Source organism: Eptesicus fuscus, chromosome 18 (genome assembly GCF_027574615.1).
Source record: "Eptesicus fuscus isolate TK198812 chromosome 18, DD_ASM_mEF_20220401, whole genome shotgun sequence".
NCBI classification, from domain to species: domain Eukaryota; kingdom Metazoa; phylum Chordata; class Mammalia; order Chiroptera; family Vespertilionidae; genus Eptesicus; species Eptesicus fuscus.
The window spans coordinates 42,100,299-42,126,794 of NC_072490.1; the positions used below are offsets into that span (position 1 = coordinate 42,100,299).

Below are 26,496 nucleotides of genomic sequence, written 5' to 3' on the forward strand. Positions count from 1 at the left end.
ATCTCCAGGACATATGGCCCTTTTCTTTTGCCCTCTAAAATTTTCAGCTAGGAGGGGCCTGAGACTGCAAGTCAGGGCCCCAGGTCCTCTTCATGGCATTTAGAGATTTCTGGTGGGAAATAGCCCGAGCTGCACCCTGCTTGCCTGCCACACCCGGGAGCTCCAGTGGGAGCACCCAGGGGTGGCCTTGCTCCAGGGGTGGCCTTGCTTTCCTGCAGACTTCTAAGCACCACTGCTCAATGCTGACCATCTTCCTCCATGGGAGATGCATGCCCAGGACTGCTGGGCAGGATGGAGAGGCTCTGTCTCCTCAGAAGATGAAGGTCCCCCTCCTGAAACAGCCCGCTAGGGCAGCGGTCACCAACCGGTGGTCTGCGGACCCTGGTGGTTTATGAGGTCTGAAAGGTTGGCGACCGCTGCTCTAGGGGAGTAGTCCCCCTCACCTCCCACCACCGCCCAGGGGCAGGGAGCCATGTAGCCGTTAGCTCGGAAGGACATTCTAACCAGTATCTTTGCAGCTTTTATAAACTCCTGGCTGTGCCTTCCCTCTCCAGCTGCAGTCCTTGCCCACTGCCTCCCGAGCAGGTGCTCGGGCCACACCCAGCCACCTGCCCTGCTAAGTGAGCTGCACTCTCTCATACAGTACCTGCCCACCTGGCACTCCCTGGGCCTGCAGCCCCTTCCCCCTCTGTCTAGCTAACCCTCCCTCCCCCTGGACTCACCTGGATCTCACCTCCCTAGGGGGCCTTCCCAAGCTCCCCAAGGTGACACTCCCCTCATGACATCCCCTGTGTTGTCACACCTGCCCCATGGGGTTGCAATTTCCCATCTCCTCAAGTAGTGGACTCCTTGAAGGCCAGCAAAACCCAGCACCAAAGCAGGGGTCCAAAGTTAGAAAAAAACAACACCAAATAAACAAAACGGAAGCCTAAAAGCCAAGTACTGCCTAGCATTTACATCCCCTGAAAAGAACAAAGCAGATTTCCTCAGTCCTGTCTCTGCCGAGGCCAGCTGTGCAGCTGACTCAGGGCCGCTGTGCATGGGCCTGGCCGAAGAGGGTCCATGGGTTGTGGCCATGCTCATCTGTGAGTCTCAGGGAGAGGTTAGCTCAGCTCCACACGGGACCCAGCATGCTGTGTAGTGGCAGTAAAGTGAGAGCCAAGTGTAGTAACGGTCTCTGTGTTTTATCCAACTCTAATGCACTCTGCTTTCTTTCCTCCATTTCTCCCCGTAGATCCAGTGCCATCTCCGTTGTGAAGATTCTCAGGGTCTTACGGGTCCTGAGGCCGCTCAGGGCCATCAACAGAGCAAAAGGACTTAAGGTTTGGGCCTCTCTCCCGCAGGCGGGGCTTGCTTCGAAGGGGTTAGCTCTAATTGCTGACTTTGCTGGGCTAGCGCTGGGCTGAGGCCTGATGGATTTTAAAGTGGGTTCACATTTGAAAAGGACATTTCTACCCAGTGGAGCTTCGTCTGTCAAACCTTATACCATTTTTAACTGTTATGATTTTCTTTGTTTAAAATATTTTCTTTATGTAGTTACTCTTCATTTATTACTTTTATATTATTAATGGTGTTTACTTTGGTCTTTAAATCTATTCTCATGCAGGTTGTACAAAAGAGGGTTTATGTTTTCCTAAGTCCTTTTATGGTGTGGGAAGTCCTGTGGGCCTGTGTGCCAGGCAGTGCTGTCCCCGTTCCCCCCCCCCCCCCCATCCCCCACCGTGGCAGGAAACCAAGGTGGGACCCATTACAAGGTGCTCTTCCCAGGCAGCCATGATGCACCGGGGCTAACTCCCCACAGATAACTACCTGAAAACAGAGCCCCACAAAGTCAGGAAATCATATGCAGATGCACAGACACATAAACAATCTTGGCTGGTTTTAGTCTCCCCTTCATCCCCTCCCTGCTCTCTCCCCGCAGCACGTCGTTCAGTGCGTTTTTGTGGCCATCCGGACGATCGGCAACATCATGATCGTCACCACCCTTCTGCAGTTCATGTTTGCCTGCATCGGGGTCCAGTTGTTCAAGGTACAGGACGTGCCTTGGGGCACGAGGCCCGGATGATCTCTTCAGGGGCAAGCTTGCGTTTGACTCTCTGTGTCTGTTTTGTACTCAGGGAAAGTTCTATCGCTGCACAGATGAAGCCAAAAGTAACCCCGAGGAATGCAGGTGAATGTCCGCACACAGGAGTGGGAGATTGGGAAGAACAAAGGGAAGACTTGCAGGATTCGCCTGTGCTGGCATTTCAAAAGGCGTGGGGCTCCCTGAGGCCCATGTGCTCAGCCCGCAGCTGCAGCGACGGAGGGTTTCTGGGTTTTGTTTGCTTGTTTGAAGTGAAATTCACATCACATGAAGTTAGCCATTTTAAATCACACAATTCAGTGGCATTTAGCATAACCCCTGTGCGGTGTAAGCACCACCTCTATCTAGTTCTAAAGCTTTCCATCACCTCAAAACAATGGATAGATGGCCTTTGATGTTTGGTATAGACTCTACAAACTAGAGGGGGAGGGGACTAAACCCTAAAGTAACAGTTGAAATGCCCCGGAAAGCTCACACTACAGCAAGCATGTCAAACTCAAAGGCCAACATAGGCCAAGTAAATGAAGCGTGCAGCCTGCGGGCCATGAGTTTGACATGCTTGCCCTATAGCCACATGGGTAATTTTTCCTCAAATCAGAACTCAAAGCTCAACTCCCTGGAATTCAGGTGCTGGCTGCCATCTTCTGATAGGTTTCCTGCCACCCACATTTTGGCCATATTTCCATTCACAAGAACGGGCAGAGGTAAGATAAGATGGGAAACACTCATGCCTCTTATCCCAAGTCGTGCAAAAGAATGTGAAGGCAGACACGGAAACCGTGGCCTAAAGTCTAAGATTGTGCAGAAGTCCCTGTGTCCCCATCCTTTGACGATGTCCCCAAGTGAGGTCCAGCTGCCTGCACTGGTTTGGGGTTTCTTTTTAGCAGAAGGGGCAGTCAGAGAGCACCGATGTAATGCCACTGTCTCTGCCCCTCCAGGGGCACCATGCCTGTAGGCTGGGGGTGGAGGGCGCCCCCTGGAGTTGAGCAGCTCAGCAACTGTGTGAAATCACCTTCCCTTCCCCCTCTAAGCCTCTGCTTCCTCATCTGTAAAATAAAGACATCGACTCCTTGCAGAAATGAAATTCTATGAGAAATATTCTGTGCCAGAAATTATAGAATCTTAAACGGGGGATATTGTTGGTATAAAAAGAAGTAATTCAATTAAAGCTAAAATGCAGATTAAGAGGATGCCTGGGCTGGCTTCCAGAGCTTATGGAATTCTCCAAGGCCAAAGCTTCTGGTTCTTCAGTGTACACGCTGAGCCCAGTGCATATGAGAAATGCTTATTGTTTGGTAGTTTTCATTTGTTATCCGGCATATGCCGGTGGCTGCCTAGTTGCTCTGGAGAATACTCATTAAGCTAGTAGTTACTCGACGGTTATGTGAGCCTTAGGAGAGGAGATTGAATACAGGGCAGGAGAAGGAGACACACAGGCGGTGCCATGCTCAGGTTAGTGGCCTGGCTGGCGGACCAGGCGTGCCTGAGCCTGCAGTGTGGGGATGGGGCAGCCATGACCGATTTCACATCACGCCAAGATGACCCACATTTCTTTTCCTCCCTAGGGGGCTTTTCATCCTCTACAAGGATGGCGAGGTTGATAACCCTGTGGTCCGTGAGAGGATCTGGCAAAACAGCGATTTCAATTTTGACAATGTCCTTTCTGCTATGATGGCGCTGTTCACGGTCTCCACATTCGAGGGCTGGCCTGAGTAAGTACCGAGGGACGTCCGCAGGGAGGCGCCTCCTGCCTCCGGGCACTCCAGCCCATCCTTCTCTCCTGAGTGAGTCCTGCTTTTCTCCGCGGTTGCAGGCTTTCCCTATGACTTCTAAACTTTGGGCCACTTGCCCCTCTGTCTGATTAGACAAAAGATTAACCTTTCTGGCCAGCCTTCAGGACTCTTGGATTTGGGGAGCCGGGGAGGGGGCATAGGTCCTAGGCAGGGGCTCATCTCAGCTGGCTCCTGGATAGAAACGGGGAGCCCTTAGAGGCATTTGTTTTTCGTGCCAACTCCCATTGGTAGCCATGTCAGTAAAGCTGCCATTACACTAAATAGGGTCTTGATAATGTCCCAAGCCATTCACCCACCCATCCACCCATCCATCCACCCATCCATCCATCCCTAGTACTAATATGTGCCAGGCGTTGATGACTGCCATTGTGCCATGTCTTTCACTGAGGTACTCACTTGCTCATTCATAAAATGTGATTTTTGTACCAGCTCCAGGTGACATGTTCTGCTAGGCACCTTGGAAAAAACAGTTGTCTCGATATGGTTTCTCCCTTCAAAGCCCAAATGCAGTTAGTGTGTCAGGTGATCAAACCAGGCAGGAGGGTCTGGTATGTCACAGACGTGCAGAATAGAGTCCTGAAGAATGGCTAGGATTTTGATGGGCAGAGTAAGAAAAGCAGGAAGAAGGAAGGAGGTGGAATACAAAAGGAGAGTCTCTTGTACCTCTCCTACTCTATGCTGCCCCACCCCACCTCTAGCTCCTGCCACCAGAGCATAGGTACATAGATGGAGTCCTGAATGTCAAGTTCCCAGGCCTAGAGGGACTGCAAAAGGTGGACAGGCTGGTCTTCTCAGGCTGGCAGACCCTCTGGATGCACGAGAGAGCCAGTGAGCTTTACAGGAGAGCCTGTGGGGAAAGGATGGCTGGGTGGGGCTGTTCATTAGGGAGCTGGTGCTGAAGAGAGAAGAGGCGAGGAGTAAGATCTTTTACTCTATGGAGGTTTTGAATCTCAGGTTTTGAACATTGTGCTTTAGCAAATCATGGGGGCAGCTGAGGGGAAATGGACAAGATTGGGACTTGGGGCCCAGAGGAGCTGAGCTCAACTCCGGGTCTGCCCCCAAAGAGTGTGACCCTGGGCACTGAGATCCCTTTCTGAGCTCCCATAAAATGGGGTGACAGTGTTGCCCTCCTTTGCAGATGGGTGTGAAGGTGTGTAGCACACCACTCCTGGGTGCCCTGGAAGTGTTGACTCTGCATCAGAATGGGGCTGAATTTAACTTGGGGCCTTATAGTAATGTCCCCTCTTCCTGTTGAGTTCTGCTGGGCCTGTATTTACTGCATTTCAGTGTGTATTTCAGCTTGGGGGACTCTCTGAGTTCTTTGGAAATCCACGGTTGCTCGCTATAGTCTTTGTCAGTGTGCAGTTTCAGTTCAACCAGTGCCTACATGAGACGTTCCTCCTCTTCTACCTGTGAATAGGAAGGAGTGTGATTGAATACTTGTGAAATCTTTTGTTTTTCATTCCTCCAAGCATCAGTCACAAATATATCCCAGCTGCCCTCACCTAGGTGCTGTGCTGACTGGGCCTCACACTAAGGAGGGTGCCTCAGAGACCCGCCTGTGTGTAGGGGCCTTGGGGCGGGGGCTCCAGTGAGAGGTCTGACCGTCAGTGCCATGGGGACATGCAGAAGAGGGACACCCTGGGAAGGCAGTGGGGTGGGGCTCCTGGACTGGGTGGGGCTGTTGTGCTCATTGGGACCTTCTGCTCTCCAGGTTGCTGTACAAAGCCATTGACTCGAACGGAGAGAACGTGGGCCCGATCTACAACTACCGCGTAGAGATCTCCATCTTCTTCATTATCTACATCATCATCGTCGCTTTCTTCATGATGAACATCTTCGTGGGTTTCGTCATTGTCACGTTCCAGGAGCAGGGAGAAAAAGAGTATAAGAACTGTGAGCTGGACAAAAATCAGGTTAAAGTCACACACTGTTTGGGCTTCTGTCCCTCAAGCAGGAGAGGGATGACTTCTCTGTTGATGGTTTCCCCATGCACAGAGGAAGGTGCTGCCTGTGTGTGTCCCTGGGCTTTGGGCCCTGCTCAGAGCACACCCATGGCCAGTCTGAGTCATTGCTGTTGAAAGTGAGGTTCTCAGATTCGGACTTGACTTTATCATTGTGGGATCCACCCCGGACCTGAGCCACCTCTGTGGTCACAACCCACCGGTGACAGCTCTCAGTGTCATCTGGTGGTGGGGCCAGGGGCCGGAAGCTCCCAGAGCTCCTAACGACAGTCTTTTATCTCCTCAACCTCAGCACTGTTGGCATTTCAGGCCGAGAGTTATTGCTATGCTTTGTAGCATGTTTAGCAGCATCCCTGGCCTCTACTTGCTAGATTCCAGTAGCACGCCCCAACCCCTGTTTTGGTGACAACCCCAAACATCTCCAGATATTGCCAGATGCCTCCTGATTGAGAACCGTTGGCTTAGGAGGAAGTGTGCTATCACACCACAGGAAGAGGCACTAACTTTAAACTTGGGATTAAGATCGCACTGGCATCAATCTCTCGTTATCTAGCACCTTGTTTTAACCAACTCAATAGAAGCAGGGGCCTTGGCTCTGATTGTATGATGGTGCGAGAGAGCCAAGTGGCCTGCATCTGGTCTCCCTGTACCTGCTCTGGGACTGTGGGTGCGTCCCCGATCCCCTCTGTGTCTGCTCCTTTATGTCTAAATTCAGGAGTTGCCTGTAGAGGCCCCTTTCAGCTGTAAAAGATTGTGAGCTGCAGATGCTGCTCTGGGAGTTTCCCCGGGTCCTCTATCATTGGCATCTTGGTTTGATGATGACAGAGTGAGCAAGAATAGTCTGCCATCCTGGGCTCCCTGGGGGAAGTGGCTGTGGTGAGGCAGTCTGTTTGTCTCAGCTGCAGCCATGCCCACTGGGGGACTTGTGAGGACAGTGCTGGCTTGGTTTCTAAGAAGCTGTTGCTTTGAGTTGTCAGGACATCTCTGCAGATTCCACAGTGACAGTCAGAGGGAGGCCTGGTCCCACTCTTCACCCCCAACCAGGCAGCACCAGTGCCGAAATTATGTCACCACCGAGGTCCAGAGCAGATTCAGATTGGGGGTGGGGGGATCCCCTGGAGTCACTGTGTGAGGTCATAGCAGGGCCAGGGCCTAGACAGGAGGGAGCCTGTCTGAAGTCAGAACTGAGTCCAAGCAGAAGAATGGAAGTAGGTCTGGGCCAAGGTGCCAGAAAGGCCTGATGCCAAGCTGTGGGGGCTGGAGGCTCCCTCGGGCTCATTGCAATGGGTGGACCAGTCTCAGCCCCAGAGTGAGTGGGGAGGCCATTGTTACTGACCCAGAGGTCTGAGAACGGCAAGCCCCTGAGCCTCAAACGCAGATGGACACACAGCTAGCTCACCATTATTCACTCACAGTTAACACACCAGTCCTGAGAGATGACTTGCATGGGTCCATCCTGGAGCAGCTGTGGGGCTCCAGTCTCAGGCAGTGAACCAGCCCATTGGGTTCTTGGGGATCTCTGTGCCTCTCATGACCTGGTCTCCTCTCCTGGAGGGCAGCGTGGGCAGGAGAACTGCAGGTCTAACCCGCTGGCGTAGACAACGGCAGGAATGAGAATTGGGGCAAGGCCACGCTTGTGTGACATGCGACCTCAGGCGGGCCATTCACAGCTCTGGGCTCAGTTGTGGGTTGTTTGTTTGTTTTGGTTAATCCTCACTAGAGGATTTTTTTTTAATTGATTTTAGAGAGAGTGGAAGGGAGGGGGAGGAGAAAGAAAGAGAAACATGGATGTGAGAGAGCCACATCAATTGGTTGCCTCCCCAAGCTCCCCAGCTGGGATGGGAACCTGCAACCCAGGTATGTGCCCTTGACCCGAATTGAACCCACAACCCTTCAGTTTCCAGGCTGATGCTCTGACCACTGAACCATGCCAACCAGGGCTTGGCTCAGTTTTGTAATAAGTAAAATAGAAGCAGTCTGGGGGATCCGGGCACCCCAGGGTGCTGTGACGATCAGAGGAGGTGATGGACCTGGGGGCCTTTTGTCCCTGATGCAGAGTAGTGCCCGCGGGGGCTGCCGAGTAGTTTTCCCCTGGATCCCGGGTCCCTCCCCGCAGGTGCTGCGCCGGCTCTTTCAGAGCAGGTGGGAGCTTCGTCCTCCCTCCGTAGACGGGCTCAGGACCCCTTGTTGCTCTTTTCTCCCATTGCAGCGTCAGTGTGTTGAATACGCCTTGAAAGCACGCCCCGTGCGGAGATACATCCCCAAAAACCCCTACCAGTACAAGTTCTGGTACGTGGTGAACTCCTCGCCTTTCGAATACATGATGTTTGTCCTCATCATGCTCAACACACTCTGCTTGGCCATGCAGGTAAAATGGAGACGCGTGGAGATGGGGATCATGTCTGGGCCTTCTGCACAGTCCGTGCCCCAGATGTGAGGGTGGAAGGCCAGCCTCTCACCAGAGGATGGGTTTGATTTCCGATGAGTCAGGGCTGTAGTTTGGTCAGAGTCCGGTCTTGGCTAACTGTCATCGTTGTGGGAGTTTAAGATCCCTCTTTTAAGAGACTGTCTGTACAGCGTGGCCATAGGTAACATTTCCGTGGATCCGGAGCATTCAATTCTGTAACCTTTACTGGGGCTCCTGGGCCAGGGCATGGCTGACAACTGAGGCTCTGTGTGTGAAGTTGGACAGATGGGTTCCAATCCTGACCTGACTCCTCACAAGGGGAAGGGGGGGCAACCTTGGGAAAGTTATTTACATCCCCGAGGCTGCTTTCTTTATTGCTAAAATGCGAAGTCCATCATGCCTGCCTCAGATATAAAGTTTATGTTGGATACTTTGTGCCAGGCACTTCGCTCTGGGCCTGTCACCCAGTGTTGAAAAACAACATATAAGTCACATTCCTATCCTTAGGGAGCTCTCAGTGTGCGGTGGGGACCCTTCCATTCATGGAGTAGTGAGTTTGGTCTGCATCACAGCTGTTCCCTGCTCACATTGGGGGCAAGGAGTACAACTCACCTCAGTGGGGCACACTGGATTACAGTGTATTAACTTTTAATATAATTCTATATATTTAATATAAGCACTATAATTACTAGACTTAATAGTTAGCCTTTCCAGTAGTTTATTGTCTAGTTGCATTAGGACAAGAAGCAAAAACCAAGGTCTAGATTCAGTTTTCACACTGACTTTAAGAGCGCTAGCAAGCCAACTCCCAGTGTTGTCTGGAAAATGGGTCGAAAGACAGCCAGTTATATATTCCCTAGCACTTTCCTTTAACGTAAGAAATCCTTATGCATGAGAAGGACCATGTGCTGATGTAGGGGCAAGTGGGAAGTCAAGATAATACTGACTTTTATTGAACATAGAACTAAATGGCATAAAGTTTATGCCTAAGCAAATCCTACCTTTATTCATGGACATTTGGGTGGATTCTGCATTGTGCCTGGGTCATGGCTCTGAGTGTGATCCCTGCCAGAAGGAGGGACGGGTTCCTTTTATCCTGAGCAGAGGCAATTGATGTCTTTCCCCTTCCGCATCCAGTCATCCTCACCTTGCCAAGGCCCCCTGCACTTTGTGGGGAGGGCTTGTGACCTGACAGTGCCAGTGGAGTCATTGGGGGAGGGTGCTGGCCTGTGGAGGGTGCCTGTGTCCCCAGAGGGCACTCGCCTGCAGGGAGGAAGGGCTGGGGGCCTCCTCCTGCGAGCCTGGAAGGGGCCTCTGAGAGCTGTTCTCCCGTCTCCGTCCACAGCACTATGAGCAGTCCAAGATGTTCAATGACGCCATGGACATTTTGAACATGGTCTTCACTGGGGTGTTCACTGTCGAGATGGTTTTGAAGGTCATTGCGTTTAAGCCCAAGGTGAGTTGCTGAAACCATTTCACAGAGGCTGTTGCTGAATCACCCCAGAGAAGCACCCGCTTCCTGTTAGTCTTGTGTCAGTGAATTATGCTGAATTGTTCTGGCCGCTAACTGGGTTATCACCTGCGAACATTAAAATCTGATTAGGGCATCTGAATACATATGGGACAATAAATCTGCAAAAAAAAAAAAAAACCTCATAAAAACAGTTCTAAGAAGAGGAAGAAGGGAGGAGAGCATTGGGAATTGGTGGGATGGAGCTTGTTTTGAACCTACTCTCTGTTTCTAGAACAGCATTATCAGGTTGTCTTGGGGACACTTGCTTCGTTACTGGAGCACTTTCCCATAACCCATCAGAAAGAATTCGGCCCTGATTTTACTTCTAGATTTCTAGGAAAAAGACTGGTTTTGTGTGTTCTTGGTCTACAGCATCTTCTTCACCTTTTATGGAAACTTCTACCCGCTGCAGACCTCTCAGAGCCATACCATTTTCTTGTCTATTTCATTTAGAAACTTTTCACTTTAAGACAAAGCAAGACATGAAATATGTTAAACTGTGTTGGACAGTTCAGCATATTGTGTCTCGTTTGGGAGGGAGTGGGTCCATCTCACATCCGTCAGTATCTGTAGTATAACAGATAGGCAGATAGGACAGCGTCGAAGAGCACGCCCAGCTCTGGAGTCAAATCCCTGCTCGGCACCCGCTCATCGAGCAAGTTCCTTAACTGCTAGATGCCTCCGTTTCCTTCACTCCGATGCCATGAAGTGAAGACACAATGGTCCTGTGTCACAGGATGCTGTGAGGAGGAAAGAATCCCTAGGTGTGCCATGCTTGGGCAAGTGGTACCAGGCTGTAGATGTGTCAGGTGGTCACAGGCTGTAGTACTGTGACTGTCACCACCACCACCACTACCACCAATCACCTTCAACCAACGATGTTCCCTTGTTCTAAAACCCTGGGCAGAGCAGCAATCCTGGCTGAGCTGTAGGATGTTTCACCCTCAGATCCTTTTCTAGCAAAGCCCCAAACTGTCAGTCGGAGGATGACAAGCTCAGCGACCCAGTTATTGGTTCATCTGTATGGAAGGTACCTGGCAAGGCTAATTTATCCTTGGGTTATGAAATGATTTTACATACTCCTTACGTACATGGAATTCTAATTCAGAACTGTTCCTTTCTTTAATTTGAATTAATTTCTATGCAATCTTTGTCAGCTCTTTGTGGACCCAAAAGAAAGGACACTAGTAAGTGACCAGTTGGGGCGATTGCAGTGGGGTCAGATTTGGCACTTTATGCATGGCCAGGTGTTATTTCCTGTGACTTGTCCATACCTACACACACAAACATTCCCTCCTTTTCCAAATTCATCTTAATTTCCTTTGGAGATTTTGGTTTGCTTCCCTCTCACCTTTACTTCTTTGAATAATATTTGTCTGGACTGATGGAAGTTTGCAAAGTAACAACATCAGAAGTCCTTGAGAAATGCAACACGGATCATATCTATGGAGCATTTCCCAGATCCCCACGCCACGTCTCCCCTCCCCTCGCTGGTGATTATGCTCTGAGGTTTCCAAAAGCTTGTTTGTTCTAGGCTGAGAAGGCCCACTTGCCCATGGCATGTGTGTGAGTGTGTGTGTGAGTGTATATCGGTGTGTGTGTGCTTGTGTCAGTGTATGTGTTTGTGAGTGAGTGTGAATGTGTGTGCATGTATGTGTGTATTTGTGTGTGTGTGTGTGTGTGTGAGTGTATATGTTTGAGTGTGTGTTTGTGTGAATTTGTGTGTGTGTGAGCGTGTGAGCGTGTACCCTGTAGCAGGCCATTGCATCAAGGGTTCGTTGCACACTACTCTGCCCAGTAAACTGCTGATACCAAACCTGGGGTGTGGGGGGAGTTCAGTGGCCTGTTAACAGACTGGAGGTACTAAGGGAAAATTTATAATCAGTACTGATCAACCAGAGTTTTAAAATGAGTGATTTCCGCTAGACATTGTGCTGCTTTGTAGTTTTACTTAGTAAGGTGTTTTCATAGCATAAGACAACCTCAGGCTGCAATTGAGAAAGTTTGTCACAGTGATAGCAGTGTCTCTGCGCTTGGGGGGGCGCTGTCACTGGGTCAACCAAAGTCAGGGGACAGGGCTTTATGCTGCTTTGTGCCTGGAGAGCGGGGGACAGTCGGTTCACCAAATTACATGCAAAGCTCTGCCTAGAGCACTCCCTGGCTTATCCTCATCTCCCTTCATTGTTACCATCCAGCCCCCTCGAGTCAGCCTGCAGCACAGGCACGTGGTGAGGCGAGGGCCCTCCTTCCTGGGCTCAGGGCCCCTGTGAGAGGCTGCAGGGGGAAGATTCTTTGAGGAGATAGCCACATGGAATGGAGGAGTGGGAAACCTGGCCCATCAGTCTCATAGGAAAGTATCTCCTGGGAGGAGCTTTGTAACAGGGACTCCACAGTGAGGACCACACCTTCTAGAAGAATCTCAGCATCTCTGTCAGGGCAGCCTGGGTCACAGCTGTCTGTCATTCGGATACAGGCAGTGAGTTGGACAAAACCCTTCCTGGTGGATGTAGGAGGAAAGGTTAAAACAAATCGAGAGACCTGACCCTGGGGACTTCTTTCCTATTCAGACCCTGACGGAGAAACGGGGCCTCTTGAGAGAGAGCTCAGTGAGAGGGACATGGTCCCAGGACCACGAGGGGAGGTCACCCGGCCGCCACAAGCAGGAAGGGCTGAGGTGGGCAGACAGTAGGAAACCCAGAGCGGGGGGCTTCCTGGTGGGGAGGCAGGCTTACGGGTGGGCAGAGTTGATTTGGTGAGGTAGGAGTGCAAGGCCTGGGGTGGGGCGGGAGCCAGGTGAAGGGGGCAATAAGGAGAAAATAGGGGACATCTGTAGTACTCTCAACAATAAAAATAAAAAAATAAAAAGAGTGCAAGGTGGTAAGAAGCCACAGAGCCAAGGATTAGGGCAGCAATTTTCAACTGGTGTGCCACAGGAATGTTTAAAACTTGCAGTACCCGACTGTTTAGTCAGGAGCGCTGACCTCTTTCCCTTAGATTGTAAATAAAACAGTGACAACAGCCAGCACAGCAATAGCGGTCCAGTGTGAAGGATCAAAATTATCCCTTATTTTTAATTTTGGTGTGCTGCAGAATTTTAATAATTAGTTCATGAGATGACAAATGTTAAAAGATGATGGATCAGGGCAAAGCAAGCAGGCTGTTTAGTGTGTTGTGTCAGCTCCCAAGGGAAACCCACCTGCCAGGCATTGACCTCATGCACTTCAGGTTGTGCTGTCGACTTGGAGTTGACCTTGGAGTGCCCTAGGGTTTTGAGTGAGCAACAAGCCCCGTTCCCTTGGCCTTGCCCTCCAGTGTTCCTCGGGAAGCCCCTGGAATTCTCTAACGAATTCTCTTGCTCCAAGGAGGGGGATAAAGGGCCTTTTCCAAAGTACTGGCTCCCACAGGTAAAAAGAACAGGTGGCTTTCGTCTGAGGCTCCCTCTTTGTGCTTCTAGATGTCACCCACCTGCTGCTTGGTCCAGTACGTGTTCCGGACAGGTTGCCTGCCTTGGTCATGGGCTTATTCCCAGAGAGCTACACATTGTTCCCAAGTCTCAGGCGATGAAGTATTTTGATCTTGCTTCTACCTCAAAAAGGGCTAATTTACACGCCTAGCCACTTGGGCTTGGCAAGAGTAAAGAGTAGTTAGGTTGGGGAAAGAAGTGAGTTTTAGCGCTGGCCGTGTGCTTCTGCGCAGAGCTAACACACAGCAGACACCAGGCATCTGGTGCCATCACCCTCCCCGAATGGCAGTCCCCACCCCAGGGTCCCCGCCCCAGGGTCCCAGCAGGTGTGGGGCTCATTAAGAAAACCTTAGCAATCTTCCTAGCGGACGTTCTCTACCTCCTGGGGAAAGAATTTGATGCTGTCTTTTCAGTTCTTCAGGGATCACCTATAATGAAGGTGATTTATTTTAATGCCAAATAACAGTCCATTCTCCTTCTCCTTAACCAGAACTCTCGGTCACACTTGCTCACCTCACGGGCTCAGCCTGTTCCTTTAATGTTGGGTTTCTCTCCCGGTCCCCTTCTCACCTGGTAAAATGGGTACCTGCCTAGGCCCTCACTGGACCTTTGCAAAGGCTTATGCTAGTTAGAAAGCTGCCGGCTACAGTCTCTATAAAAAGTTGGCACTATGGGTCATACCTTGAGTCAATGACCCCCATAACATCCCAATCTCTCCTGCCTCCTTTCTGAGTTAACCTGACTGCTATGCCATCTCCCTGCCTCTGGCCTCAGCCCCTCTCTGTTCGTCTTCCACAGACTCCCTTTGTGAACCCTATGCCCCTCTCCCAACGAAATTCTGGTACTGGCCACCTATTACATGAGAAACATAGGTTTCTTGGTCTCATGTCAAAGCCTCCACTAAACCTTGGCCCACTGACGTTTCTGCCTCATTTCCAGCCACTCTCTCCCTGTCATTCCTTCTCCACACCCATCCCTAGCTGTTTACATGCTAGACTTTTCCATGGCACATGCTTCTGCCTGTTATCCTTTAGCCTGTCTGAATTGTTGGCTCCTCTGTGACACTGTCCCTCCCGAGCCAGCCCCTTCCCACGCATTGTGTGGTTAGATGCGTATGGGCGTTAGCATCACCATTGCTGCTCCACGCCTCTCTCTCCACTAGCGATGCCACAGGCTGGGTCTTCTTTGTCTCCCACGATGCCTGCTGCAGGCTCGTTACTCAATAAAGACTAGGGATTGTAGACAGGAATAAATGGATGAGTCTGTAGGGATACCCTCTTGGCATAAGGGCACCTGGTTTTCTATCACAGGATATTTGGGCAGAGTAGAGGTGGGCAAAAGTGAGTATGTTGTCCTGTAAACCCTCACTGGACCTTTGCAAAGGCTTATGCTAGTTAGAAGCTGTCCTTTCTAACAGCTTCTATGAGAAGTTGGCACTATGGGTCATACCTTGAGTCCAATACTGCCCTGGCAGAAACTGGTAAATGACCAGGCTGCCAAGGTCAACCACAGGACCGGGTCCTTTGTAAAAGGCTTCCTGAGATCTGCAGATGAGAGAGAGACTCCGGGCGGCAAACTGACCCTGGGCTTGGGCTCCTGTTTCCCATATGCAGCCATCCCACAGGCTTCCTCCCCCATGGTGCCAAGTCTGTGCTACCTCCTGGCTTCAGACCAGACATCGACAGGCAACCAGGGTAGAATTCTTGGACGTAATGGAGTTGCCTGGCCGCAAGGCCCACATTAGTCTGGTTTCTGATTTTAAATGTCTGGAGTCAGAATTGTTTTGGGTCATAGATGTTATTGCAAGTGGCTGATTTGCTTGGTCTTTTCAAGCAGGTGGCGCTGGACAAAAAGTAATCTAAGGGCTGACTCTGGCTGGGCTGGTAGGGGCTGCTGGTTCCACTTGAGGGCCTGGCCTCAGAATTCAGCTGGAGGAGATGTGTTGTGTGTCAGTGGCCGAGGGGGAAGGAGAGGGCCCTCTGTTGGAAGCCAATGTCTCATTTTCAGGTTACACCAGACTTTGGTGGACTGGGGGACTGAGTCATGCTCACTTGACAGTGATTTTATTACAAAACCGGCTACTAAACCGGGAAACAGGATGTGGGAAGAAAGGCAGGCTGGCATTTCCTGCCTCCCTGGGACCTAGCAGAGCCACCTGGTCGGGGCCAGAGCCTTTGGTCACCTGGGTTAGGGGTGTAGTCTCTAGGGTTTTGTGAGTGTGAGGGATCCTCTGGAGAGAGAGTTGAAGAGCTTGCCCAAAAGTTCCTGGACCTCAAATGCCAGACCCCTATCGTGTCAATTGAAAGTGATTTTATATAGCATCATGGGCTGTAATGGCCCCATTGGACAATAGTTTGTTCCCAGTTGATGGGAATGATCCTAAGGTGAATACTGATCATTCTGGACAGCGAGAGAGGAGCTGTTCAGGAGTAAAGTCCAAAGTAGGCACAGGGCTGGCACTCAGCACAATAGTGGGCGTGGCCTCAGGTAAATGACGGGCTGTAACGGGTGGAGCTGAGCACTTGGGCAGCGAGCTAGGGGCTGTCCATGTGCCGGGACGGACAGGACAAGGGATGTTTGGCTTCTGCTCTGTGTGTACGCCAGAGGCCCAGCAGTTACTGGAGACCATGGATGATTCTGAGGCACTCATCCCTCCAGAGGGGAGGGCAAGGCCCACCACACTCTAGCTGTTGAGTTGCTAAGTCCTGAAGGAAAGGGCAGGCCCTGCCCCTCAGCAGTCTGCCAAGGCTGCTCCTCAGCCAACTGAGTGTTACCCATCGCAACAGTGCACATCGTTTCATAGAGAACCTGTACCCTTAGGTCCTGGGATGCCCACAGCTTCACGCATGCGCCCTCTGATGCTGCCTACGTGTCGGTCCGGAGGCTTCCTCACTGAAGTAGGCAGTGAGTTCCTGTGTCCTGGTGCAGCTCTTTATCTCATCCCCGACCAGCATGACTGCATGTTAGCAGCACTAGCCTAGTCCTCGGAGCGGCCCATCTTTCCTCAGTTGTGCCGGCCAAGAATCAGGCACCTTGAGAAGGAAAGCTAGAAGGTGTAGGATGTGGTCTTTCTTTCTTTCTTTTTTTTTTTTTTTATAGGGGTCCTCCACAATTTCATAAGATGTTGATAATGAGAGAGGCTGTATATGTGTGGAGGTAGGAGTATACAGGAAATTGTTGTACCATCCTCTCAATTGTTTGTTGTTGTTTTTTCAATTGGTATTTCTTAAGTAGACCTTCCCATTAGACTTGACCCACAGGCCATCAGAGTTGTGCAGGTGAACTCTTTTTGTTGACTTGCTACCGGTCTGAGATGGGGCTGGGAGGTGGCTGTCGATGAGGGTAACACCTGGCTGAGGCATTATGATTGAAAGAGGGGCGGGGAGAGGTAAAGATGGGTCAGAAGTCATGGCAGTTGGGTGGGAAAATCTTACTCTATTTAAGATGAAAATTTGTAAAAACCCAAATCATCAGTCAGTGTCATAGCTCCCCCAGGCATGCCCCTGAGTGATGAACAGAAACCAAAATAAACGTGCCTTCCCCAGCTCTGAGGACAGCCATGTTTTCTGTGGTGGCACAGGAGGCGGGGCTCTGCAGGGCCTTCCTCGGGGCTGCGTTCGATCACAGGTTCACGGGACCTGACACTTCAAAGTACCCCCGTCCTGGTTTTCTTGATCCAGCGGGAAGTGTACCCAGGGGTGAGCACACGGGGCCCCTTTTTCATACTATTCAGATCTGAATTGACATTTCTAAGACCTGTTCTGACTTTGTAAGGAGACACAGAGAGTCGTTACAGAGAGTCGTTGGCCTTGCAGCCTGGAGCCTCGTTGTGCAGTGCTGCCCACCACCCCCTGGGATCTCGGCCTTCCTGGGGGTGTCAGGAGACAACAGGCCCCAATTTAGCATCTATAGTGCTGAGCCAGGAAGAGGAAGTAAAACAGGGCATGCGTATATGGATTGGTAAGTCGTGTTCATGGGGATGTTGTGCCTTCAGAATTGTTGCGAGAGTTGAAGACCTGGAAAAACAAGCACTGGGCTGCATGACTGATAGGAAGAGACATTGCAGTGGGTCAGGCACTACCTAGTTCAAGGCTCTGGGGTGGATACCGGGGTTAGTGGAGGAGGGGACGGAACCATCAGCATAGGCCTCCTCCTCGGAGCGGTAGGCCGGCAAAACCCGGATTCAGTGACCAAGGTCTAAGATGCAGTCACCATGGTGGGGGGGCATCAGGAGGGTCTGAAAGGTCCCCTCCTGGAGGCAGCATTTGATCTGACCTTGAGGGAGGAAGTGATGTGGGCAGATAGAGTCGGGGTGGGGAGGCGTTAGGAGATGGGGAAGAACCTGGTGGTAGTTTTGACGGATGGAAAGGAGTCCTCTTAGTCTGGAGGATGAGGAAGGAGGGAGAGAGCAAGAGCTGGGTGCAAGGAGGAGCTGCTGGCGACTTGGGGCTTCCCTTGGTGGCCGTGGGGACCCTTGAGCACCTTCATCATCTGTCAGTGCTCTTTTCCTCCACGAGACAGCCTGGCTTCCCCAGTGAGCTTCTCTGCCACGACTCGGTGCCTTGGACCTGTGTGCACCCCGGTGCCCACCTGCCTGCCAGCCATTGCCTGTGTCTGCCCTGCTAGACACAGAGTGCTGAGAGACAGGGACTTGTCTCAGGCACACCCTTTGTAATTCTTGTTGGCTGGTGAGGAGGGGGAAGGGTTACTGGTTTGTTTTAAGGGCACAGAAATGAGAACATGTGGAATGTCTGCTGACAGTGTTCTTTAAGTGGAGGAGAAGGGGTGGGTGACTGGGTCCCTGTGGAAGGAGTCAGAGGGGCTTGCTCTTCCATCAGCATATGAAGGTTTGGGCCTGTCACCCTGGGGTCAGGGCAGAGTTGCCAAATGCCTCCCTGTGCCCTGCAGATATTCTGCTCAGTTTATGCTGCTCAGGACCATGGGTCTGCATTGTGTGTGCGTGCATGCATGTGTGTGCGCGTGTGCGTGCATGTGTACCTGTGTCTATGCGTATGGGCAGCCTCTCTCACACATGCAGGCGCACACCATCCACTGTGCCCTTTCCAGTGGGTAGTAGTATTGCCTCCCTCTGGCTCCCCCACCCTGGTTGCCGTGGGTGCTGCGGGGCCTTGGATGTGTGCCCATCTGATCCGTGTGGCGTTTCATTCATACATGCTCATAAATGTCTGCCCCCTGCCTGCTCTGTCCAGGGGTATTTTAGTGACGCCTGGAATACGTTTGACTCCCTCATCGTAATCGGCAGCATTATAGACGTGGCCCTCAGCGAAGCCGACGTGAGTATGCGCCCGCCCGCGGCCGCCCGCCTCTTGCCCTTCGTCTGTGTACATCCCGCTCCCCGCCCGCACTGGCATCACCTGGACAAGTCACAGACCCCAGCCTCACTTCATCTAAAACCAGGAGTTTCCTAGTAGGAGCTGCAGAAAAGAGGCTTTACAAGGCAGAGCCCCAGCCTGGGCCTTTTTAGACACAGGCCACCTTTTGGAGGACGGGCTATTTTGCAGCGTTACCCAGGGCACCGGTAGGCAGGGCAAGCGAGGCGTCTCTCACTGTTCTTATTTTCTGTATCAGCAGGGGTCTCCAAGGTGATGTGTCTATAACATGTTTGTTTCAGGGCAGTCTTTCAAGTAGCCGCGTGGCATAACGCTAGAATGTTCCCTGTTTATAACACTGTCCTTTTCTTCTTTTCTCCTGTTGTGCTTCCTGTCCTCTGTGGCTGAATGCTTGCCCTCACAGCACTATTTCACTGATGCATGGAACACTTTTGATGCCTTAATTGTTGTTGGTAGCGTCGTTGATATTGCTATAACTGAAGTGAATGTAAGTAGCAAACTTTGTGTCCTACACCGTCATTTTTTTCTCGTTAAGTCTGACATAGAGGAGATCAGAAACGAACCCCCCTGTTCCCCACCACCCCCCCGTCCCACCCCAGGGACCTCTGTATGTTTTAGAAATTCAGGCACGCATTTCTCTTAAAAGATAAAGACCATTTTTGGTCTCCCCACCCTCACCCCACTCCCTTCCCCTTAAAGAGACTGGGAAAATAAATGCAGAATGACTATTTTGGAACTAAAACATTTTGATAGAATATCTTGTTACAATGTTAAGGGCTAGGAGTTATGTGAGTGTGTGCACATCAGCACCCACTAGCTGTGTGACCTTGGCACGTCACCTGCCTGCTTTGTGCCTCAGTTTCCCCAGCGATAAAACAGGGTTCATAGTGTGTGTGCCCTGGTACCCACAATGGTTCTGCGAAGGCACGGGAGGGAAATCCCACAGCTGTGCCCTGAGCATGTGGCCGTTGCTGCTGGTGTCCTCACCTGTCCTGTCCCGTGTCTGCTGAGTCCAACTGGTGACACTGGGGAACGTCCCCATCCCAGCTCCCAAAATGGTGATGCAGCTTGACAGCTGCCCAGGACCCGGGGAAGGAGGCCTGTGTGCATCCAGGTGCGGGGAGTCAGTACTCCTTTGTTGCCCTCAGTTACATCTTTTGATGAGGGGCTAAGCAGCAGGGTAGGTGCAGCGACCCTCCCCGCAAGAAGCACCCCAAGAACCGCCCCCCCCTTCAAAATGAAGAGGCTTGAGAAAGGGGAGCCCCACCTCCTGCCGGCTCCTCTCGGGTCTGACCCTGGGCGAGACCGATGGGCCTGAGGCAGGCAGAAATGGCCCTGCCCACCTGGCCTGTCCCAGGTCACCCGCAGTCTTCGTGGGTGTCCAGTGTGTGTGCCAGGTTGTGTCGAGTCCTTTGTGGGGACCGCTGTGCAGTGTTGGCTTCCTGCTCCACGTCCCCAGCCTCGCCACTCCCCACACTCGGCTGCCACGCTCTGCCTGGCTGACATCGGCAGGATCGTACGGTCCATCCTGGTGCCCAGACAGCCTGTGTCAGATAAGGACGATGAAATCCCCATTGTGCCACCTGTTTGGGGCTAGGCTGGTTCTGGAGAACGGAACAGTGGGACATGCAGTCCAAGGCCTGGTGGTTCTAGTCCTGGTCCAAACGACTTGTTGCAGCTGGTCCTTAGTACTTTCTTGGGTCAGCTGGGGTGAATGAAATCTGTTCTCCCAGCTTCGTAGGTATGTTGTGATAAAATGATATGATTTATTTGTGAAAATACTTGCTAAAAAGCACAAAGTGGTAGGGAGATTTCCCATGCAATAATGAGTGAAATGGGCTAAGACATTGGCATGTGCATGAATGTGTGACTTAAGCCTCATAACACCCAAATCCATGCCATGACGAGGTACAAAATGGCATTTTATATGCCCTAACCTCCATAAGCCCAGACATAGGAAAATTTCACTTCATGTGAGATATTCCATAAGTCAGCTAGAAAATTGCCATTCACAATGTATAAATTATTCTTGGTCATACAGTAATCTGATGCTCATGGGAACACAGCAGGGCCCTAACTGGGCTGCCGCTGGGCTCTCTCCGAGTTGATGAGCAGACGTCTGCCTGCTTCGTCATCTTGTGAAAGGCGCTTGTAACTTACATCACAGTGTGCTGCATGGAAATTCTGAAACAGACGCTCTGAAGTCAGAGGTGGTCTGTAATGGAAACGAAAATGGAATAAACCACACTTTCAGCAGGTCTCCATAGAGCGCTCGGGGCTGCAAGCCTCGTGCCGGGGTTGGGTGTAAATGCTTAGTTTCTGGGCACCAGGATGTGGCCAAGGCTTGCTTACTGAGGGAACAAGCCAGCTCTCCAATGCCGGACCCACCTGCTGGCTGGCGGGGTGTGGCACCGGTTCATTCAGCAACAGCACCTGCCCGGCTGCCTGGCTGCCCCTCCCTGCTCCGGGCACAGGAGCCCACTGCTTCTGTCCCCTCTGTCCAGCCTCGCTCATCAGTGTCTCAGTGTTGTCCTCCTTCATGAACTTCGTTAGTCAGGTCTACAAAAGCCCACCACACTAAGTTTTCTAGTTAGCATTTACACCAGGGTACCTGCACAGAACAGGCTGGCATTGGGCCCGTTCCTGGCACTCACTGAGACTTTCAGGACCACACAGGTAATCATTCCCAGACTGTCCTTTCAGTCAGCGACCTTCTCCCAGCCAGACGTGGCTTGAGGCCGAACCTTCCTCAGCGGGTGGCAATGCCAGCTCTCTGCCCTGGGCCGGTAGAGTGGCATGGTGGGAGCTCTCAGCGTTGCTGTGCGAGGCCTCAGGGCAGAACGAATGCTCCAGCCACCTTCTCGTTTATTCAGTCGTTCAACACATGTTTATTGCACGTCTAGAATTCTCAGACCGTAGGTGAAGCTTTGGGGAGGCACAGAGATAAACGAGACCGGGTGTCCTTAACCTCTGATGGTAGAGCTAGCTCAGCGGGGCTTCTGACTCCTAAACCCCTCGCCCGCACCTGCCACGGCCTCCAGGGTAGCAGCACCTAGTGTGTCTCTTAGTGGCCTGTCCCCAGAGCTCCTGGGTCAGCTGAGCATGAACGCTCTTGGTCCATTGTTGGCTGTTTTTAGCTGCCATACGTCGTCATTATTTGCAATATTAACTTGCTGTGCTCGCTCCCCCAACTTCTGTTGATCTTTATTTTCTGTTGCCTAATTGATTTTCATGTTGGTTTTATTTTTAGAAAATTGTAGCGGCAAGTATATATATTATCATATATACGGTGAAGTCATTAAAGCAAGCGCACTTTAAGACTGTATACTTGTTCTTGGCTTCCCCACCTTTGGTTTTCGCTGAGTTTCACAGGACACGCTGTTGGTCATGGTCATCTAAATTGTTTCCCGCCCCACCTTTCGTTGTCTCCAGCCTGGGCCCGAGCCGAGGCCCTCGTGGTCAGTCATGCCTGGCTCTGTGGCTTGCCAGCAAAATCTTCAGGAATGAATGATCCGACCTGGAAATGAGAAACCGAGCTTGCATTGTATTCTTTGCAGAAACATTTTGGATGGCCCTTCCCGTTGTCCTGCCTGCATGCTCACCCAGCCCTCTCCCTCCCGTCGCCCTCCCGGGGCCCTGGCCTGCTCTGTCATGGTTTCCTCTCTCTCATGGACTCGTCTCCGGCACTTTCATCGTCACATCACCAAGCTGCTAAAATGTCAGACGATGCCTGGCAGGCTCACTTTTGCTCCCTCTCAGATGCCCGTTTGCTCTTTGGTGAAACGCATCCTGTTCTCCCTAACCTGGGAATGGCTGCTTTGCCATTACCGTTATTGCTGGGCGGCAACGTACTTGCGTAGAGCCCACGTTTGCCTTTTTATTGCCTACAGAAGAGCATGTCACAGGTCAGTAGGGAACCCGCTTCCAGGGACCCTAGAATTGTCCCTGGCTTGTCAGGCACCCAGTTCAGACCAGGTGGCCAATAGCTGCAGTCCGCTTCTTGTTCTGAACCCACAGTCAGTTGTCCAGCCCTCCATTCCATATGCTCACCCTTTTCTGGGGACCAGGTTGCTGGTTTCTGGACACAGACTCAGCAAGCCCTTCCTCCCAGAGGTGTTACATACCAGGTCAGAAGTCATCAGAGGGAGCCCCCTCGCCCCCCAAAGACTGGGTTCTCCAGGGCACCTCAGGTTAACTGGTTCTGGGATGTTGGTTTGCTTCCTGTCTGAATTGAAAAACTGCATCCTTTCAGCTTTTCCAGCAAAAGGTGGGAATTAATTCAGAAAGTGCAGACTGATCCCTTTGGTTGCACTTGTTGGGGGCTGACTGAGAGCCCTATGGGACGGGGCTGGAGCCAACATCAGGAGAGCCCCAGGGATCTCGGGAGCTTTCCTGACCCGGCATATAGTTTGGCCTCCGGAGGCTGCGGATCATCTCACTGGAGGGGTCCCAGCTGATGACTGTGGCATCTCAGGCTTGGAAGGAGCCCCTGAGGTCATCTAGTCCCAGCCCTGAGATGACACTGAGTCCCCTCTAACAGCTGCCTGGGGAGCAAGTCCTTTCCCCATCTGGGGTGTCCAGTGGTTGATCCCAGGGCCCAGCAGAGTGTCTTCCTCCGCTCCTTGTGAGGAAGATGGGGTGGAGTCTAATCTGTGCATACAAGTACTGAACCCCCGTCAACCTCCAAAGAACCCACCGTCAGCTCTAACAGCCCAGGTGGGCTTTTCTAGGGCTCCCACTCTGCAGGGCCAGTCCATACCGACAGGGAAATAGCTGTGTGGGCGGTCCGCTGGAGATGTGGCCTGCTTTCCCCCGGCCAGGACTGCAGTTCCCGGCTCTGGCAGCACGTTAGTTAGAATCACCTGGGAGCCCAAAGCTTAGGCACCCCCCTCCCCCTCGCCATCAATGAAAATGAAATAAGAATCTTTGGGGCAGGACCTCGCCATCAGATTTCGTCAGTGATCCCTGGGCAGTCCTACTGTGCTGCCCGGGGTAAGAGCTGGCCTGCCCTTTCTGCAAGCTGGCATTTGTAGTTTGAGCAAAGCCATCCTCAGGGTCCTTCCAATGTGTAAGATGTTTTAGCAGCTTGCACTGTTCCTCATGCTGCCTGCGACACCTCCCCCGAGCAGCCGCCTGCCCAGTGTGGCACGTGGGGCGGGGAGGGCTCCGCGGGCCGCTCGGGTGCACGCTGCTTGATGTGCTGTTTGTTCTTTCCTTCCTCCCGTGCATGTTGTGCTGCCTTGTGCCTCCACCAATGCTGTCTCCTCCTCCTCTTTGCTTTTTTTTTTTTTTTAACAAAAGAATATCCATGGTTTCAAGCCCATAGCCCAAGATTTGTCAACTTCAAAGACATCGATTGAAAGAGAGATGGGCACGTGAAAAGTCAGGGTGGCTGCTGACTTTCCCATGTCAGAAGGAAGAGGGCGGTGCAAGGTCTGTCAGACTTGGAGCAGGACAGAAGCCGCAGCAGAAGGGGCCTGGCCAGAGCAGGTGGCCAGGAAGCGTGTCTTCCCCAACCACAGGCCTCCTCGTTCTCCCACAGGCCCAACTCACAGGCTGTGTATGGACATTTCAAGTGTGTGCTGCAGAAGGCTCTGTCTTATGCCTGCTCAGGTCCCCTTGGCATAGGTGTCAGAGGTGTGCACACGCATACACACACACACACACACACACACACACACACACACTCTCACAGCCTCACACTCCAGCTGCATGGCTGACTGAAAGCCTTCCTGCACACAGGAGATGGTGTGGGAGACACCGAGAGCTCAGCAGAGCTAATTCCTTCAGTTGTTAAAGCCTTAAGTTAAATACCACCATCTGTCCCTTTCAGGAGATGTCAGTTGTTTGAGGTGAGAGGATAGAAGAGGAGAATAAAAATGGTGACCTGGGCTGGGACAGTCCCACTGCAGAGCTCACCTCCTGAGCACCCCAGGTGGCCCAGGAGCCCTTTGTACATACCAGACCTGTTAGCCCTGGGTGCGTAGTCACGTTGCTGAATCTCAGTTGTGACGGGATGTGCCCATATTTTTCCATGAGTTTTGTGGAATTTTATTTTTGGTCCTAAGAGGCAGCTGTGGACAAGAGGGAGGCTTCAGAATGGAGCCGTGATGTTCCCTGTATCCCTGGGGAGGAGGACCTATCAGATGGCTGTGCGCTTCCACGGCGCACACAGCCCTTCGCTGCACCGAGGCACCGTGCCACTCCCGAAGGGAGGAGAAAGGCCATCATTCCCCGATTCTTGTTCAGCCCTCCCTGTTTAATGTAAAGATGCCTCCTGATATTTGCTGCAGCTTTCTTACAACCTCTTTGCGGTTTCTGAAGCACTTATCGAGCATCTAATGAGTGCCAGATCCCATGCTGGGCACTGAGTGGAGTGAGGCAAGGTCCTTGCCCTCTGGGGGCTCCCAGCCTGAGGGGGAGGCAGTGACACAGGGCGGTGAGTGCTGTGATTCTGCACCCCCGGGCCCCAGCTCCAGGCGCCCCGCCAGACCTCTGCTGGGGCAGAGCTACCGGAGCTCAGGGCAGGCTGGTCCTGAGCTGTTGCTCTCCAGTAGTCACACAGAGCTGGGCTTTGTCTCCCTTAACAGCAGTCTGAGCTGCCAGTGGGCAGTGAAGGGAAAATAGATCTCCTGCCCCCGCTGACTCAGTCTGTCTAGCTCCCCAGCAGCCCCGCCAGAGAGGGCATCATGGGACACACACTGCCCAGGCGTGTGGCCCCAGCATCAGAGTGTGGTCCAGGGGGCCTGTGGGCCACAGGCAGCTGCCACGCCATTCGCCCCGTTTGGTGGAGTCATTCTGTTCCTCGGAGTTTGGTGGGCCCACTGCAAAGCAGTGAGTTCTGGGACCCACAGCCCAGATTCAGTGAAGAGAGCCAGGCTCCCCAGAAGACACAGAGAGAGCCCCACTCTGCATTCCGATGTAGGGACAGCTGAGGTCATGCAGCATTATCGTTCCTGGGTGCCTGTCAGCCCTGGAACCCCACATCCTGGAGGTGACTTAGAAAGGAGTGCGAGCCTGGGTCCATGGCTGCCCTCCCTCAAGTCCAGTTCCAAGCAGGGTCCCTGGCATTTTCTCAGGGAGGGAGCAGGTGTGTCGTCCTAAGACGTCAGCCACACATTTTTTAAAGGGGGGAGGGGATGTCCTCCCGGACCACTGCTTCCTTCCCAGTTCATTAATTCCTGTTCAATCTTTGATTTCTTAAAGCCAACTGAAAGTGAAAATATCCCTGTCCCAACTGCTCCACCTGGGGTAAGACCAGCGACTAGTGCCCAGGGGCTGGGCCTTTTCCTCGAGTTTATTTGGCCATGTCGAGTTCCCAGTGTTTCTGTATTCTCCATGATCGTTCTTCCAGAACAGTGTCTGCAGTGGTTTGCATTCATCATCAGTGTCCAGTACTCTTGACCAGCCCAGCATTCACCTCTTAACACACTAGACCACGTGGACATGCATGTGCTGTGTGGACACAGTTTTCCACGCCCTGTGTTGTTAGCATGTAACTTTTCCTTTCATATCATGCTTTTCAAGGTGAAAAGGCCCTAGAAACACATCTTCAATTCTTACTTCTGTCACCTGTGTTTGCATCTGTTGCTGTTTTTCTGAAAGTGTTGCATGTTCTACTTTCCATTGGGTTTGACCTCTCCATGATAACCCTTCAGAACTCTGAAGAGAGCAATAGAATCTCCATCACCTTTTTCCGTCTTTTCCGAGTGATGCGATTGGTGAAGCTTCTCAGCAGGGGGGAAGGCATCCGGACGCTGCTGTGGACCTTCATTAAGTCCTTTCAGGTAAGAGCTGGGCCACGGGCTTCTCTTTGTCTCTGAAGAGCCTATGCAAGTCAGTGATTGCCCCCCATCGTGGCAGATCCAGACTCTCTTCTGCATGACCGCTGACCACTTCGGTCACGTGACTGCCCGGGTCAC

The 26,496-nt window shown here is 52.0% G+C and overlaps 1 protein-coding gene across 3 annotated transcripts in view; it reads left to right on the forward strand.

Annotated features, from left to right (window-relative positions):
* Nucleotides 1-26,496, forward strand: part of CACNA1D (calcium voltage-gated channel subunit alpha1 D) — a 295,364-nt gene that overhangs the window by 230,811 nt on the left and 38,057 nt on the right. For 2 of the 3 annotated variants that reach the window (XM_008146330.2, XM_008146329.3), the window contains 10 exons: nt 1,235-1,322; nt 1,922-2,029; nt 2,118-2,170; nt 3,649-3,795; nt 5,591-5,792; nt 8,050-8,208; nt 9,593-9,703; nt 18,434-18,517; nt 25,781-25,825; nt 26,233-26,361. In XM_008146330.2, coding sequence (XP_008144552.2) covers nt 1,235-1,322; nt 1,922-2,029; nt 2,118-2,170; nt 3,649-3,795; nt 5,591-5,792; nt 8,050-8,208; nt 9,593-9,703; nt 18,434-18,517; nt 25,781-25,825; nt 26,233-26,361 — 1,126 coding nt within the window. The remainder of the gene's footprint in view (nt 1-1,234; nt 1,323-1,921; nt 2,030-2,117; nt 2,171-3,648; nt 3,796-5,590; nt 5,793-8,049; nt 8,209-9,592; nt 9,704-18,433; nt 18,518-25,780; nt 25,826-26,232; nt 26,362-26,496) is intronic. The other variant, XM_008146333.2, reaches the window with a different exon arrangement.